The 16,412-nt window shown below is 39.6% G+C and overlaps 1 protein-coding gene across 2 annotated transcripts in view; it reads right to left on the bottom strand.

Annotated features, from left to right (window-relative positions):
* The window catches only part of TMEM245 (transmembrane protein 245), a 103,815-nt gene that overhangs the window by 27,382 nt on the left and 60,021 nt on the right, over positions 1–16,412 (bottom strand). For both annotated transcript variants that reach the window (XM_060154667.1, XM_060154668.1), the window contains 4 exons: positions 12,450–12,548; positions 9,927–10,058; positions 5,863–5,985; positions 5,589–5,734 (listed from right to left, as the gene is read on the bottom strand). In XM_060154667.1, the coding sequence (XP_060010650.1) occupies positions 5,589–5,734; positions 5,863–5,985; positions 9,927–10,058; positions 12,450–12,548 (500 nt within the window). The remainder of the gene's footprint in view (positions 1–5,588; positions 5,735–5,862; positions 5,986–9,926; positions 10,059–12,449; positions 12,549–16,412) is intronic.

Raw genomic sequence — 16,412 nt, 5'->3', positions numbered from 1 at the left:
TGTTACAAGGCAGGGGTCCCCTCTACTGAAGGCAGGCCATAGCGCATCCCATCCAGTTAGGCCTCATCTAAGCATACCTCTCTGTGAATAAAAGTTCCAAGTTGATACACAATCAGCTTTTTGTCTAAGTGTAATTATACTTGTATAATTATGACACATAAAGGTTTGTGTGTCCCTGCCTCGTTTACACAACTACATATCTAACTCCTCTGTACCAGAGACCTAAATTGACTTCAAATGACTGGTTAGAATTTTAATTCTTAACCAGCGCTCTGTGTTTATCCTTTATAAACTCTGAGATGAAACTGTTGTTTTCACAAATTTTTTACTTCTGCTCTCAGCCCCCTCTCATTTCTGACCGAAAGAGTATTTGTGTTACTTTTCCAAACTGAGTGAGAGAGAACTAGCCAGCCAACTCAGGATTTCATCAGATGACTTGCTTTTAATGGAGTGAGACTTGCAGCAAGGACATGGGTGGGGAGAATGAAAAACCATAGTCAAGAAGCTCTGTGCCCTCAGGGTACACAGGGCCCTAGACCACAAACAAGTAGAAAGCACAGTCTAAGGGAAAAGAAAGAAAAGGAGAGTAAAGAGTCCACAATCAAATTCTGCCTACTCCTGACATTTCCTTACACTGGTTCTGCCCTCTTTTCTTTCTAAAGGTCAGACAGGAAGACTATTAGACTATCATTCCCCAGGGAACAACAGTAGTCTACCCTCACTGCCACACAGTGCACCTCAAGTAGAAGGTGAGCTAGTGGAGAGGGCAGGCATGTTCAGAGACCCCGCGTATAAAATGACCAATCAGGGATCCCTTCATTACAACCCCCTCCCTTTCCTGATTCACTAGCCACCCCAGAGACCCAGCTCCACAGTAAAAGGTACAGAAACTTGGTTGACACTGGATTTCCATTCCAGAGGGGAATGGTCACGCTGTGCACGCAGACCTAGCGTGCTGGTGAGGGGCTCAGGGAGAGCTGCTCCCACAGACGCCTTCCATCCCCACTGGAAATAACTGTGAATCACACACACAAGCATACGACTATGGCATCACATTAAATCGTGTGGAGTCCTTGGCAGCAGTAAATACTAATTCAATACTTTTATTTAATTAACACGTTGTTTTGTGTCTTTGACAGTGCCTACCGATCATGGATACTTACTCTAGTGCTAATTAAAAAAATCAACAAGAGGTTGTTTCAATTACATACGCAAATAGCAAACATTTGTATCTCAACACTAGTTGTATTATGAGCCTAAGTTCATTAAAATGAACTTAGCAATTTTTAAAGCACCACAAAGAGAAACTAAATACAAGACAAAGTTTTTAAAAGTCATTTCCCTTGGAAACTTGAAGCAAAGGTTTAAGCTTATTAAACTGATCTTTAATCAAGTAGGCTAAAAAGGCATTATATTTACTGACTTGCTTATTATTTAAGAACTCTACTAATTTTAATTTTCCCAAACATGCATAAGAGATTCTGCCTCTCTATTTCAGCGTTAGATCTCTTCAAATAAATGAAAATATATTTTCTTACAGCTTTAAACGGTTCCTTATACATTTTAATTTAAACAAATAATGTTTATAACCTTCAATCCACAAGAATTTCTAATGAATATTTAATATTTCCAGTAAAATCTGGAAATACTGATTTACTAAATGATCGACGCTGATTTTTTTTTTTAACCCAAATACTTTTAATTCTGCAAAACTGGAGGGAAGCATGTTCACCGAAAATCTCACAGTACACACATTCTCCCATCAAATTCATCACTAGGACTCCCACCCACCGGCCCTGAAAAGCTGTAATCCCACAAGCAAGAGCCCTACCCGTGTGCATGCACTCATGTGAAAATATCACACACACTAAATTGCACTGAGGCCGTGACAACATGCAACTTAGTAATGTGCAATATCTCCACCAGAGCAAGCAGAATGGAGCATCGGGGAAGAAGGGTGTGATGCAAACATTCAGGACACAACATGCTCTAAGGGGAGGAAAATGGTTTAGGGGTAACGGATGCATGCCACTAACTCAAAAATTCATGAAATGAAAACCCAATCACAAATGTATTCGGTTTAGAAGAATACTCATTCAGAATGGAGAAAAATAACTAAGGTTCAGAAATTCAATGAGACAGTGATTATCAAGTAGCCACATATTTCAGAAGGCAAAGCTTGAAGAACAAAGACACTTTCACTGTCTGGACATGCAGTTAACTCCCAATTTCAATTCCACTTTTAACTTATTAATGGATCATAGAAAATGAGTTTAATAATTCACTTAACTGCAACATTGATGACAACTAATGACTGATGCTTATAAAACCTGACATCATTGATAATTTACACACTAAGCTTCAGTCTCAGGGTATTATGATAATATTTTCATGATCATTTGTATAATATTTTCCCTCTTAAAATCTTTCTCCATGAAGAAACATATTCCATCTTGAACATAATCCTTAAGAATGAAAAAACTGACAGGAGCTTGTAGAACTACAACTCATTGTTATCTTACATATATGAGAAAGTTCTTCAGAGGTATCTATGTATGACTGTATATTTTAAGCCTTGAATTTGACCCAGTAAAGAAATAAAAAGCACTCAGGCTGCTAAAAATCAACCTGAATTACAATCTATAATTTATATAACTTGATATAGTTGTGGTTAGAAAAATGGCCCAGCCTATATAACAAGTTATCTCGTCTGTACCATATTTTTCAGACTCACAGAAATCTATCAATTTTGAGAACAATTAGGATTGTAGTGTTGGTTGTTAATTTTTTTTCTGTATTAAAAATAAGTCCTCTATGTGACTTTTACCACAATAAAAAAACATTAACCTTTGCTCTGCACCTGAAACTATCACAGCATTGTTAATCGGCTATACTCCAATACAAAATAAAAAGTTAAAAACAAATTAAAAAAAATAAGATAAAATGAATGGTTTTTGTACGAGTATACATTAGAACCAAGACATGGGCTATTCTTATAGTACATAATTAGTGTGTACAATCCCAAGAAGATAAAGCAAATCTAACCTGTGAAAAGACATATATTTCCTCATATCTATGTAGATGACTGTACGCTCTCTAACCTCAAACTCCTTCCTGAACCAAAGACCTAATTTTTTAAAATTTTTATTGAAATATAGTTGACTTACAATGTTCTGTTAGTTTCAGGTGTAAAGTGTACAGTTATACATATATAACAAAGTTATACAAAGATTCAGTTATACATATATATGAATATATATATTCTTTTTTACATTCTTTTCCATTATAGGTTATTACAAGATATTGAGTATAGTTCCCTGTGCTATACAGTAAGCCCTTGTTATCTATTTTACATACAGTAGTGTGTGTATTTTATTAACCCCAAGCTCCTAATTTAACCCTTCCTCCAGCCTTGGTAACCATAAATTTGTTTTCTATTTGTTTTGTAAATAAGTTCATTTGTATCCTTTTTTTAGATTCTACGTATAAGCGATATCATGTGATATTTGTCTTTCTCTGCAAAGAACTAAATTTTTAGCTGCCAGCCTCATGTGTCCATGTGAGTAACAGTACCACAAATTTAATTCATCATCTTTTGTTCCAACCATCTCCTGGAAGAAGGCATCATGGTATACCAGAAGAATGTGTGATCTCAATCAGCTGAACTTAGGTATAAATCACAGCTCTGCTTACCAGTTCCAAGGAACCATGACATTAAAGAATAATCTTTAAAACAAAGGAGGTGGCATATTTGGTATAAAAAAAACATGACTCAATGACAGACATTTAGAGGATGGCCAGCTGTGCTAGTAAAGGTTACTTCAGGAAAAAGAAGTATCTTTCTTGAAGTTCTTTATGGACAAGCTAGATACTTTTCTGTAAGACTTGGCTTAAGTCACACTGACTAGAGGATTATGGCAGCCTTTGATATGGCTGATTCCATAGCTTTATCCTATTGGGAAGATAGTTATTTTTCCTTTTTGGTAAAGTATTTGCATAAACTTTTTTGAGACAGATGTCACTTAGATACACTAAAGTTAATCTATTGATAGATTAATAAAGATGAAAACCAATGGTCAAATAGGCTTAGAAGGGATGCTAAAGCCAGCAAGTATCTTTCCTGAAGACAACTTCACCCTGAAAGCTGTTACAGTAGACAATATACTCCCAAACCCAGAATATTTACATGGATGGCTCCATGTGGATACCTGGGAGCACCAAAGGGGATAAGAGCTTTTTTGGTTTTAATCCCACCTACTGTCAAATAAAGTAGGAGGAAAAACAGAAAACGTAGCAAAGTTTCCAGAGAAAATATATTTTAGGTGCATGCATGCTATTTGAATGTAACCAAGGGTTTTCCAAAGATCAAAGTGGTATCCTCACCAGCTGTTACATGAACACAGTGAAAAAATAAGCCAAAATCAGTCAGACAGAATTATCAGGTCAAATCAACATTTCTGTGGCAGACTAGTTTCAAGAAATTCCCATTTTCTTAAAAGTATGTGGAAACAGAAATGCCAGGCAAAGATTCACTATTCAAGAGAAGCTTTAGACCACCTAACAGCTTATTAGAAAAAGGAGCTCTAATGGATAACATGAGGATTTCATTTGAGTAGCTATTCGTAAGAAGTCAAAATGAAGTAGAGTCTTATTAATGAGTTAGAGCAATGAGGGACAAAGTTTTGGGAAGGAGCTGAGACAAGGCTGCAAAAGGCCTCTCCCTACCTGACATGATGAAGAGGAAAAAGAAAAAGGCATCAGTGACTTGGAAAGAGGATATGAAGAATAAAAGCTGAAGAATCATCTCATTCAGAAATCAAGGCTGCAATACATAGACCCCAGAAGACATGATGGAAATTTCTGGCTGGAACCTGCGATACACACAGAGCGCGTGACTTGGAAATAACCCCAAATTTTGCATTTCCGGTATCCAAACTACCCTCTGCAGAGGACACAGCCTGGCTGCAGAGCGACAGAAGAAGAAACAGGAAGGCCACCTACTCTCCTCCCCAAGCAAAGCTAGAATTCCTGAGAATACAAGGAGGGTTCTGAGAGAAGCTGAGGTGTATGTGTGGTGCAGGGTGCAGGAGGGGCTTCTCCCGAGCAAATTATGTGACGATTAGAAGCTGCAGCAAGGGCCTGGGGACAGGCCATTAGACCTTTGTACATCACAGGCTTGACAGTAAGATATTAAAACTGTTTTACATTATCCTCTCAAAGGAGATGTTAAAAATCTGAAAATACCAGGGGCTTCCCTGGTGGCGCAGTGGTTGAGAGTCCGCCTGCCGATGCAGGGGACACAGGTTCGTGTCCCGGTCCGGGAAGATCCCACATGCCGCGGAGCGGCTGGGCCTGTGAGCCATGGCTGCTGAGCCTGCGCGTCCGGAGCCTGTGCTCCGCAACGGGAGAGGCCACAACAGTGAGAGGCCCACGTACCGCAAAAAAAAAAAAAAAAGAAATTTGAAAATACCAGCGTCCCTCAATAGCTTAGCACTGAATGTTACCAGGAAGGCTCAAGACAGAAAAATGGGCCTCTCATGGAGAGCAGTTTCTGAAGGAAGTAAGAACAGCATAAATCTTTTCCCTACCTGATAGCTTCTTCCACAGACTGGCCAATAATATTAGAAGAAGGACCTGGCTGAGATAGTGGTGTCAGGCTTATCACCCACTTCACTGGCTTGTAGTACTCATCACTGGAACTTAACAGATAAAATAGTGTGGTCAGGAAAATTATCTGCAAAACAAAGGACAGTACCTCCTAAAATATCACATTTGGAAACTACCGGAAGGAAACATAAATGGAACCAAGAATATGCTTTACTGCAGAAGGAGTGTGACACGTACTCATCTGTGTGTACATACCAGAGACAGAACAAAGTTGAGGAGGGCAGTCCCGCTGTAGAAGAGGATGGCCAGGAGCGTGGTGACAGTGGTGAAGAGCAGGCTCACATTCCGGCTCATCACGATCCACAGGGACTCTAAGATCTGGCGAGGAGGGAAGGCTAAATATGAGAACGCATCCTCAGGAAAGAAGTTTCTACAGCTGTCTAGTGTGCTCTCATGGAGTGTTTTACTACCATAAACTGAAACAACAAGAACTGAGTATTATTTTATCTGAAAACATTTGAATGTTGATTAGTAAGGAAAATGGTTAAGTAAATTATGGTGAATGTACTACAAATAATAACAGGCAGCCATTAAAACATCTCTATTGGGCTTCCCTGGTGGCGCAGTGGTTGAGAGTCTGCCTGCCGATGCAGGGGACACGGGTTCGTGCCCCCATCCGGGAAGATCCCACATGCCATGGAGCGGCTGGGCCCGTGAGCCATGGCCGCTGAGCCTGCGCGTCCAGAGCCTGTGCTCCGCAACGGGAGAGGCCACAACGGTGAGAGGCCTGCGTACCGCAAAAAAAAAAAATCTCTATTATAACACAGAAAAATATTTTGTGATACAATGCTAAGTTTAAAGAACAGGACAAAAAAGCTTATTTATAGCATGATTATAACTATGAAAATGGCACGCATAGAAAAAATACCTACAGGAGAATATGCCAGAATGCAACCTGTAGTTGTATGTAGCTTGTAGGACCACAAGCACAGGTCAAGAAATTCTAACATTAGTCTGATTAGCTATACCTCCCCCACCGACTGGCCATCTTCAACTTAGAACCAACAACAAACACAAAAGCGTCACTTCAATGACTTCACTGAAGTCACAATAAAAGAAATGAACAGATGGGGTCAGAGCTCTGCAGCTGAAAACCTTTTCCTCAGACAGATAATGACCCTATATCAAGACCTATTGAGTTCATCTGATCCATCACCTGCAAATTCACTAAAACGAGATGTTAATACATGTTAAATATTACTGAAAGAAGATGTATAATATCTATAACACACCTACGTGTTTTCACGTAGGTGTGTTATAGATATTTCCTATCTCTTCATGAACTTAAAGTCCCATATGATAATGTCTGTTCTATTATTCTCCCCAAGAGGACTATCCTTCCTCTTAATGAAAAACAAGGAAGCAAGATGATCAGAAAAACACCTTCCATTATAGTTTTCAAAATGCTCGCATAAACCTCAGAGCAATGCAGCGAGGGAAGCAATGTAGATGATATCATCTTTATTTTACAGATATACAAACCGAAGCTCAGAGATTTTTAAAAACTTGCCCAAGGGCATGAAGCTAATAAGCGGAACTAGACCTAGGACCAGAACTCCTAATGGCTGGTTTTATTTTGCTGCCCTTTCCAAAAGAGAAGTTCTGTTTTTTGTCATATGCTCAAGTTATACCATCTCTTCCATGAAAGGCCTATCCATTCCTTTCCTACCTCAAATGTACCACTTATAAAGGCATATTTTGTTGTCCTCAGCATTTCTTGCAAACCTCAGCTCAGCCTTCATAAGAGGGCTTTGGCAGGCTAGTTTCATTTACAATAACTCCTTACATAAAATCTTGAAAATGCTTCATGATGCCTACAAAAATATGCATGATTGACTGTTTGACCTTATGGGATAAAGAATGAATGAATACTGCCACTGATTCTAAGAAACAAACCAACAATGCCCTTACTTGTGATTTTTACAAACATTCTTTTGAGGAATTCAGTCACTTTGGAATTTTTATCAAAAAAAATTTTTAAATAGTTTCTGGGTCATACTGATAGGAAATACTCTGTGGTAATTCTTAAGAAATTAACTGAATACATTAATTGTAGACTGGTAGTCACTAACAATCTAGTAACTTTTCTATGTACTCAAAGGGATTAGGAAGAAAGGTTCAGAAAAGAAGAAAGAGATGCTGGGTATTATAAAACCAAAAAAGTTCAATCAAGGTCTGACCTTGACAGTTTCTTAAAATTTGTTCTGATGAGATAGGTGGTGATATTAAAGAATGTAACTTTTTTTAATACTGTATAACAAAACGTGTCAATATTTAGAATTAGATATTAGTGAACCAATATTCCAAATGACCAGTGCACATTACAAAATCATGTAAGGGTAGAAGATCCATTCCTAGCCAAGACAGATCAAGGGACCTTAATATAGGGGAGTAGAAAAAGTTCACTGATACGGTTTCAAATTCTACACTGCAACTAACCTTTAAGAAATACCATTTGTTGAGTTTTGGTGTAGTATCAAAGAATAGTCACGATAATCTGAGAAGGTTATTAAAAGACTACCCTCTTTTCCAGCTACATATCTGTGTGAGGCTAGATTTCCTCATATACTTCAACCAAAACAACATATTCCAACAGACTGAATGCAGAAACAAATATGAGGTTTGCAAAATTAAACAGGTTTGCAAAAATGTAAAGAAAGCCACTCTTCACACTAAATCATTTTTTTTGTTTTGGAAAATGGTTATTTTTCAGACATAACAAGCATGCCCTTCATGTCAACAAGTAATGTTATTTTTTTTTTTTAGTGAATTGATAAATATTTTTAAAGTTCTCAGTTTTTTTTGTTGTTGTTGTTGTTGTTTTGCGGTACACAGGCCTCTCACTGTTGTGGCCTCTCCCATTGCAGAGCACAGGCTCCGGATGCGCAGGCTCCGGACGCGCAGGCTCAGCGGCCATGGCTCACGGGCCCAGCTGCTCCGCAGCATGTGGGATCTTCCCGGACCGGGGCACGAACCCGTGTCCCCTGCATCGGCAGGCGGACTCTCAACCACTGCGCCACCAGGGAAGCCCTAAAGTTCTCAGTTTTAACTGCTAATACAATAAGTATCAATAGAACCTACATCAGCAAAAGCTCTTTGGAGTCCTCACACCAAAATCTGAGAGCCACTGGACTACAGAAAACAGAGGGAAGGGATTATCAAAAACAACATTCTTAGAATTGAAGGACATGAATTTCTAAATGTAATTTCAAACTGTTGTAGCTACATTAGGCGATTGGGAGAAAGGGAAAATGTGAGTGCAGGGATGGGTGAATGGACTGGGTGAAGGGACCAAAGGAGTCGTAAGAAAACCCCAAGGGAGCTGTAAGGAAGCACTGAGGGACTTGTATCTTCATCTTCCATGTTAGGAAGCCAAAAGATAATATTGTAAAACCAAGAAAGAGCAGCATAAACATTACTTAAGAAATTTAGAGGTAAATATACAGAGAAAGCTAAAAGAATTGAGAGCTCTTTTTGGAGAATGAGACTGAAGTGGGGAAGCACAGAGCAGGGGCACTGCTATTTTTTATTAAAAACCTTAAAACATTTTTGACCTTTAAGCTATGGTCATCTATTATTTTGATAAAAATTAAATTTTAAAAACATCTAGCACAGCAAACCTCCACTTTTATTAACATGATGAGAGTTATAAGTTTATTCACAAGAGAAGTCTTCTCATCTCTGTGAAAAGCCACAGACCAAGATACCTCACAAAGTAGGCTATGGAATGAAGAATAGTCGCTGAAACTCGGCAACACGGCAAGCTGTTCCTTGCTGCCTTTGATCCTTTGGTAAACAAGGCAGAGGTGGATGGTGCATGAGGGAAGGACAGGTGGGATGATAATAAGCGAAGCCTTTAAACATCCAGTCTCTCTAATGTGACTGGAACCATATTTCCATCTGCCAAAGGGCTTCACCCACCAAAGGTGGCTCCCTCTCTAGTGGTCCAACTGGGAACATTCTGGTCAGCCTAGGGGACAAGGATACCATCTCAGAATCTGAGAGCCACAGCATTACGTGTGCTACCTGAGTCAGCATCTCTTGGTTACTCTTCAACCACAGAGGAGGCATCAGGGAGTTACACCTGAGGCCTATGGCTTTTGGACATCTTTCTAGTGCGTTTCGAACTCTCCAAACTATAAATGTCATGGCATTAAAAACAGGGTACCGAAAGGCCTTTCAGTGTGTGAAGAAAACTGGGAATTAGACTTTCTGTTTTTGTTTCTAAGTCCAGTTTAACTATAAATACTATTTCTTACCGAAAGAAATGTCTCAATGTTCTCATGGACAAAGGAAGCGATATCCTGCCAGTCCAGAATGTCTCCCAGCCAGCTATTCTGACGACTTATGTGCATCTTGTGTCCTTTGAGCCTTCCAGAGTGCGTTACATTCTATGGAAGAGAACAGTTCAGACATGAAATCTCCATCTTAACCTAAAGAATAGGAGGTAAAAGTAGCCTATTTTGTTTTAGGTCCACTTGAGCAATTTAGTAAGTGCACAAAGGTGAAAAACTTTTTATTATTTAAGAAATCAACAAAGAACTCCACCGAAAGACCCGAAATATATTTTTCTGTTTACATTCTAGTTACTGTGTCTCATTCTAGCTTAAAAGCTTCCCTTCTAAGTATGTTCATGAACACACTTTACTCGTCAGTATGTTCAACTGAACAGGAACGCAGCATATACTTTCATCTTATTTTTCCCTTTTAGCCCCTCTAACCTTTCTCTTGGTCTCCCAGTTTTGCTTTTTTCCTCCTTTGCTCATCTCTCTTATTACTCCTCCATACACGTTAAAGGAAGCAGAGGGGAAATATGAAAAAGTACAGCTAAAACGAATACAATGTTATATGTCAATCATATCTCAATAAAACAGGGGAAAACAAGGGTCGGGGGGAATCTAGCTTGTCTATCTGGAAGAGAATTACATTGGCAGAAATGCAGGAATAACAGATTTGAAAGAGTGATGTGATGTATAAACAAAGTGACTGGTAAGGTTAAAATTTAGAAATAGAAGTAGATTCTTAACATTCTTGTGTTTCCATTCTCGCACTTTTTTCAAACAGCACTGTGATGCCTGCCTTCATTATGCAATGAAGACATTAGATCCTAGTAAAACAGGTAAAGAAAGCAATGCACTTACCCACTTACAAACCTATGCTTTTAAAACACTGACCACCCTGGACCATAAGTGAAGCTCAAAGGGGGTGAGGGACAGTAAAAGCTGTTTGTCTGTAAGCAGAAGCCCCAGAGTCAGCAGAAGAAGTGGATACAACCTTTCCAATAGTCTGGCTCTTCAGCAGATATCTACCCAGAGATCCCCCAGTTAGTTTTTTTTTTTTTTTGCGGTACGCGGGCCTCTCACTGTTGTGGCCTCTCCCGTTGCGGAGCACAGGCTCCGGACGCGCAGGCTCAGCGGCCATGGCTCACAGACCCAGCTGCTCCGTGGCATGTGGGATCTTCCCGGACCGGGGCACAAACCCGTGTCCCCTGCATCGGCAGGCGGACTCTCAACCACTGCGCCACCAGGGAAGCCCACCCAGTTAGTTTTAACTCCCAGTTTTGGAAAGCCACAAAAACCATCACTGTTCCTTCGACTCCTCCTGGGGCAGGAGTACACAATGCTAAACAGGTCACCGAGCAACAAATTCAAATTTAAATCAAGCCCTCCTACCCCCAAACCCCAAGTTAAGAGATTTATTTATGTTTCTCTTCTGTTTAGATCAACCCAGGGAAAAACCAACCACGAACTCTGCCCCACTCTATCTCCTTCCCCTGGATGGGCATCTTCCACAGCACAGCTCCTAATGGCCCACAGGCCTTGCCAACGCAGTGTACAGAACAGCCTGGCACAACTAGCTGCTTTCAAACCATCATTTTTATATTTAATGAAAAATGATACTATTTTTCGTCATAAATTCTGAAATTGGAGTACATCAGCACAAGTAGCATTAAAGGTTTATTTAAAATAAAATAAATCTCTCTAAACTTTTGGATCTATTTTCACTTCCTCAAAGAGAAAAGTTCTTAGTCTGAAGCTGTATTGTCCCAAATAGTAGCCACTACCCACATATGGCTACTGAGTACCTAAAATGTGGCTAATCCAAAAATGGAAAAAATTATATATATATCTATAAAACCTCATTAAATTTTTTTATTCATTCCATATGGAAATGACATATATTCGGTATACTGGGTTAAGTAAAATACATTATTAAAATTAATTTCACCTGTCCTAGTATTTTTTTAAATGTGGCCACTAGAAAAATTAACATGTATGACTTGCATTCATTACATTTCTACTGTACAAATCTGGTCTAGAGGATGGGATGCTGTTGATGGTAATGAACAGAGGATGGAATACTGATACACCAGAGACTGGTGGGTTCTGCCATGGAGACTAATCATCAATTCAAGCTGACTTTTAGTGACCTGAGGTTTAAGAACCTGCAGCTTGGGCTTCCCTGGTGGCGCAGTGGTTGAGAGTCTGCCTGCCGATGCAGGGGACACAGGTTCGTGCCCTGGTCCGGGAAGATCCCACATGCCGCGGAGCGGCTGGGCCTGTGAGCTATGGCCGCTGAGCCTGTGCTCCGCAATGGGAAAGGCCACAACAGTAAGAGGCCAGCATACCATAAAAGAAAAAGAAAAAAAAAAAAAAACTTGCAGCTTAAAAATGTCAATAAATAAAACCCCAATGTTAACACAATCCTACCTAGTCAATGAGTCCATAAAATAAAAGGACACTATTAGTTTACAACTGAAATCCTTAGCTAAAATAACTTACCTTTACAAACCAAGAATGATACAGTCTGTCCCAAAGTTCTAGCACTTGCTTTTCAATTACGGCAGTATTGTTCACCTTATCTCCAAGAATTTTATGAAGCTGGAAGAAATACAGATATAATCTGGTTTAATATTTCAGGCAACAATTCAGTAAAATTAATACATGCTGGGTCTTTATATTTGTACCAAATCAAACTAAAATGTTCCAGCCTATTTAATTGCCTCTAACCACGTTATGTTCTTTTCTTAAACTCTACTTCTCAATATCCCCAGTAAATTTCCTCTCTCCCATCTTTTTGCTTCTTTTTTCTTTCCTTTATTCTTAGGTCTCTAAGAGAGCTTCTTTAGGTTTTAAGAGAATTAAGCCATGCTTACTGACTTTTCTGACCTTAAGTGCCCTCAGTCTTCTCTGCTAGCTTACTTCTCTGAGCTTCAAAAGCTTAAGTGCTGCAGGAATCTACCTTTGGTCCTCTTCTAGCTATATTCTCCCCTTAGGCCATGTTATGGGCTTAATTGTGTCCCCCGCCCCTAAATTCTTATGCTGAAGTCCTAACAGCTAGTACCTCAGAATGTGACTATATTTGCAGATAGGGTCTTTAAGGAGGTAACCAAATTAAAATGAGATCATTGGGGTAGGTCCTAATTCAATATTACTGTGTTCTTATAAAAAGAGGACATGGGCTTCCCTGGTGGCACAGTGATTGAGAGTCTGCCTGCCGATGCAGGGGACACAGGTTCGTGCCCCGGTCCAGGAAGATCCCACATGCCGCAGAGCGGCTGAGCCGGTGAGCCATGGCCGCTGAGTCTGCGTGTCTGGAGGCTGTGCTCCGCAACGGCAGAGGCCACAACAGTGAGAGGCCCGCGTACCGCAAAAAAAAAAAAAAGAGGACATTAGGACATAAACACACATAGAGGAAAGACCATGTAAAGACAAAGGCCATCTATAAGCCAAGCTGAAAGAGGCCTCAGAAGAAACCAATTCTGCTGACTCCTTGATCTTGGACCTGTAGCCTCTAGAATTGTGAGAAAATTAATTTACGTTGTTGAAGCACAAAGTTCATGGTACTTTGTTATGGCAGCCCTACCAAAACTAATACAGTTCATCTCTACCAATCACATGGGTACTATATGATATTCAAACTTCCATCTACAGCCCAGATCTCTCCCTTGAGCTCCAGCTATGTATGTGCGACTGCATCTCTACTTAAGATATTTAATATGCCCTGAAACAGAATTACCAATCTACATGCAACACCTACACCGCACTACCACCTCCAATTCTTTTCATCTAAGTGTACAGCTATCCTTCTAGCTGGACAAACCAAAAACTTCCTTCCCTTGCACTCCATAACCAATCCATGAGCAATTCATGTCAAGACAACCTCAAAAACATATCCCAAATATGACAATTTCTCTCAATTCCCACTTCTGCGATCTTAGTCCAACTCGTCAACATCTCACCTGGACTATCAGAATAATCTTTCAATTGGTCTCCCTGCCTTCTTCATTCTTGCCCACTCCTCCATAAAGCAGCCAAGATGAGCTTTCAATATCCTACATCTGGTCATATCCCTGTTTTAAAGTCCTTTGTAGCTAAATTAAAATCCCAAGTTCTTTATGACCTCAAGGCTTGTCTCATCACCACATCCCCTATTCCAGCCACAGTGACCTTCCTTTCCCTCATTCAAGCTCCTTCCCATCTCAGGGCCTCTGAATTTTCTATGCCCTCAACTTGAAACATTCTTTTCGAAGACCTTCATAAATTGCCTCCTTCTCACCACTCAAGTCTTAGTGAAAACATTACCTTCTCAGAGGCATTCTCTGGCCATTCTAGCTAAAGCATCACTTGGAGTTACTCTCTACCACATCACTCTGTTTACTCTGGTCACAGCACTTTCAGATCTGAAACTTTTGTTTGCACGCTTAATGCTAGTCTCCTTTCACCCGGAATGTAAGGCTCTAGGAGAGCTGTAACTCTTTCTGGTTTACTGCTTTTCGCCAGCATTTAGAACAGTGCCTGACATGTTTGTGCACTGGCTGTCATCTTCTTCATTCTTGTCATCAGAGAATGGACACAGGAAATGCACTCATTACTTATTCTCTTGCTGTATCAGGGCAGTATCTCTAGGTACAAATTTTAAAAAGAGAATACAAGTAGATAGGATAGTTAAAGCGAGGATGTTGTATGACACAGGCCTAGAGCCCGTGCTCTGCAACAAGAGAAGCCACCGCAATGAGAAGCCCGCGCACAGCAATGAAGAGTAGCCCCCACTCGCCGCAACCAGAGAAAGCCCATGCACAGCAACAAAGACCCAACGCAGCCAAAAATAAAAAATAAATTTTAAAAAAAGAAAAAGATACGGTGACCATATGTACATGGGTTTATCTCTGGGCTTTCTATCCTGTTCCATTGATCTATATTTCTGTTTTTGTGCCAGTACCATAATGTCTTGATTACTGTAGCTTTGTAGTATAGTCTGAAGTCAGGGAGCCTGATTCCTCCAGCTCCAATTTTTCTTTCTCAACATTGCTTTGGCTATTCAGGGTCTTTTGCATTTCCATATAAATTGTGCAATTTTTTGTTCTAGTTCTGTGAAAAATGCCATTGGTAGTCTGATAGGGATTGCGTTGAATCTGTAGATTGCTCTGGGTAGCACTGTCATTTTCACAATGTTTATTCTTCCAATCCAAGAACATGGTACATCTCTCCATCTGTCTGTATCATCTTTAATTTCTTTCATCAGTGTCTTCTAGTTCTCTGCATACAGGTCTTTTGCCTCCTTAGGTAGATTCCTAGGTATTTTATTCTTTTTGTTACAATGGTAAATTGTGTTTCCTTAATTTCTCTTTCATATTTTTCATCATTAGTGTATAGGAATGCAAGAGATTTCTGTACATTAATCCTGCTATTTTACCAAATTCATTGTTTAGCTCTAGTAGTTTTCTGGTAGCATCTTTAGAATTCTCTATGTATAGTATCATGTCATCTGCAAACAATGTCAGTTTTACTTCTTCTTTTCCTTTTTGGATTTCTTTTATTTCTTTTCCTTCTCTGACTGCTGTGTCTAAAACTTCCAAAATTACGTTCAATAACAGTGGTAAGAGTGGGCAACCTTGACTTGTTCCTGATCTTAGAGGAAGTGGTTTCAGTTCCTTACCACTGAGAACAATGTTGGCTGTGGGTTTGTCATATATGGCTTTTATTATGTTTAGGTAGGTTCCCTCTATGCCTACTTTCGGGAGAGTTTTTATCATAAATGGGTGTTGAATTTTGTCGAAAGCTTTTCCTGCATCTGTGAAATTATCATATGGTTTTTATTCTTCAATTTGTTAATATGGTGTGTCACGTTGATTGATTTGTGTATAATGAATAATCCTTGCATTCCTGGGATTAACTCCACTTGATCACGGTAGATGGTCCTTTTAATGTGCTGTTGGATTCTGTTTGCAAGTATTTTGTTGAGAATTTTTGCATCTATGTTCATCAGTGATATTGGCCAGTAGTTTTCTTTTTTTGTGACACCTTTGTCTGGTTTTGGTATCTGGGTGATGGTGGCCTCACAGAATGAGTCTGGGAGTGTTCCGCCCTCTGCTATATTTTGGAAGAGTTTTGAGAAGGAGAGGTGTTAGCTCTTCTATAAATGTTTGATAGAATTTGCCTGTGAAGCCACACGGTCCTGGGCTTTTGTTTGCTGGAAGATTTTTAATCACAGTCTCAATTTCATTGCTTGTGATTGGTCTGTTTATATTTTCTATTTCTTCCTGGTTCAGTCTCGGAAGGTTGTGCTTTTCTAAGAATTTGTCCATTTCTTCCAGGTTGTCTATTTTATTGGCATATAGTTTCTTGTAGTAGTCTCTCATGATCCTTTTTATTTCTGCAGTACAGCTGCTACTTCTCCTTTTTCATTTCTAATTCTGTTGATTTGAGTCTTCATTTTTTTCTTGATGAGTCCGGCTAATGGTT

This window comes from Lagenorhynchus albirostris, chromosome 7 (genome assembly GCF_949774975.1).
Source record: "Lagenorhynchus albirostris chromosome 7, mLagAlb1.1, whole genome shotgun sequence".
Classification (NCBI taxonomy): domain Eukaryota; kingdom Metazoa; phylum Chordata; class Mammalia; order Artiodactyla; family Delphinidae; genus Lagenorhynchus; species Lagenorhynchus albirostris.
The sequence above is the reverse complement of the archived record's forward strand: the minus strand, read 5'-3'. Positions and strand labels throughout refer to the sequence as shown.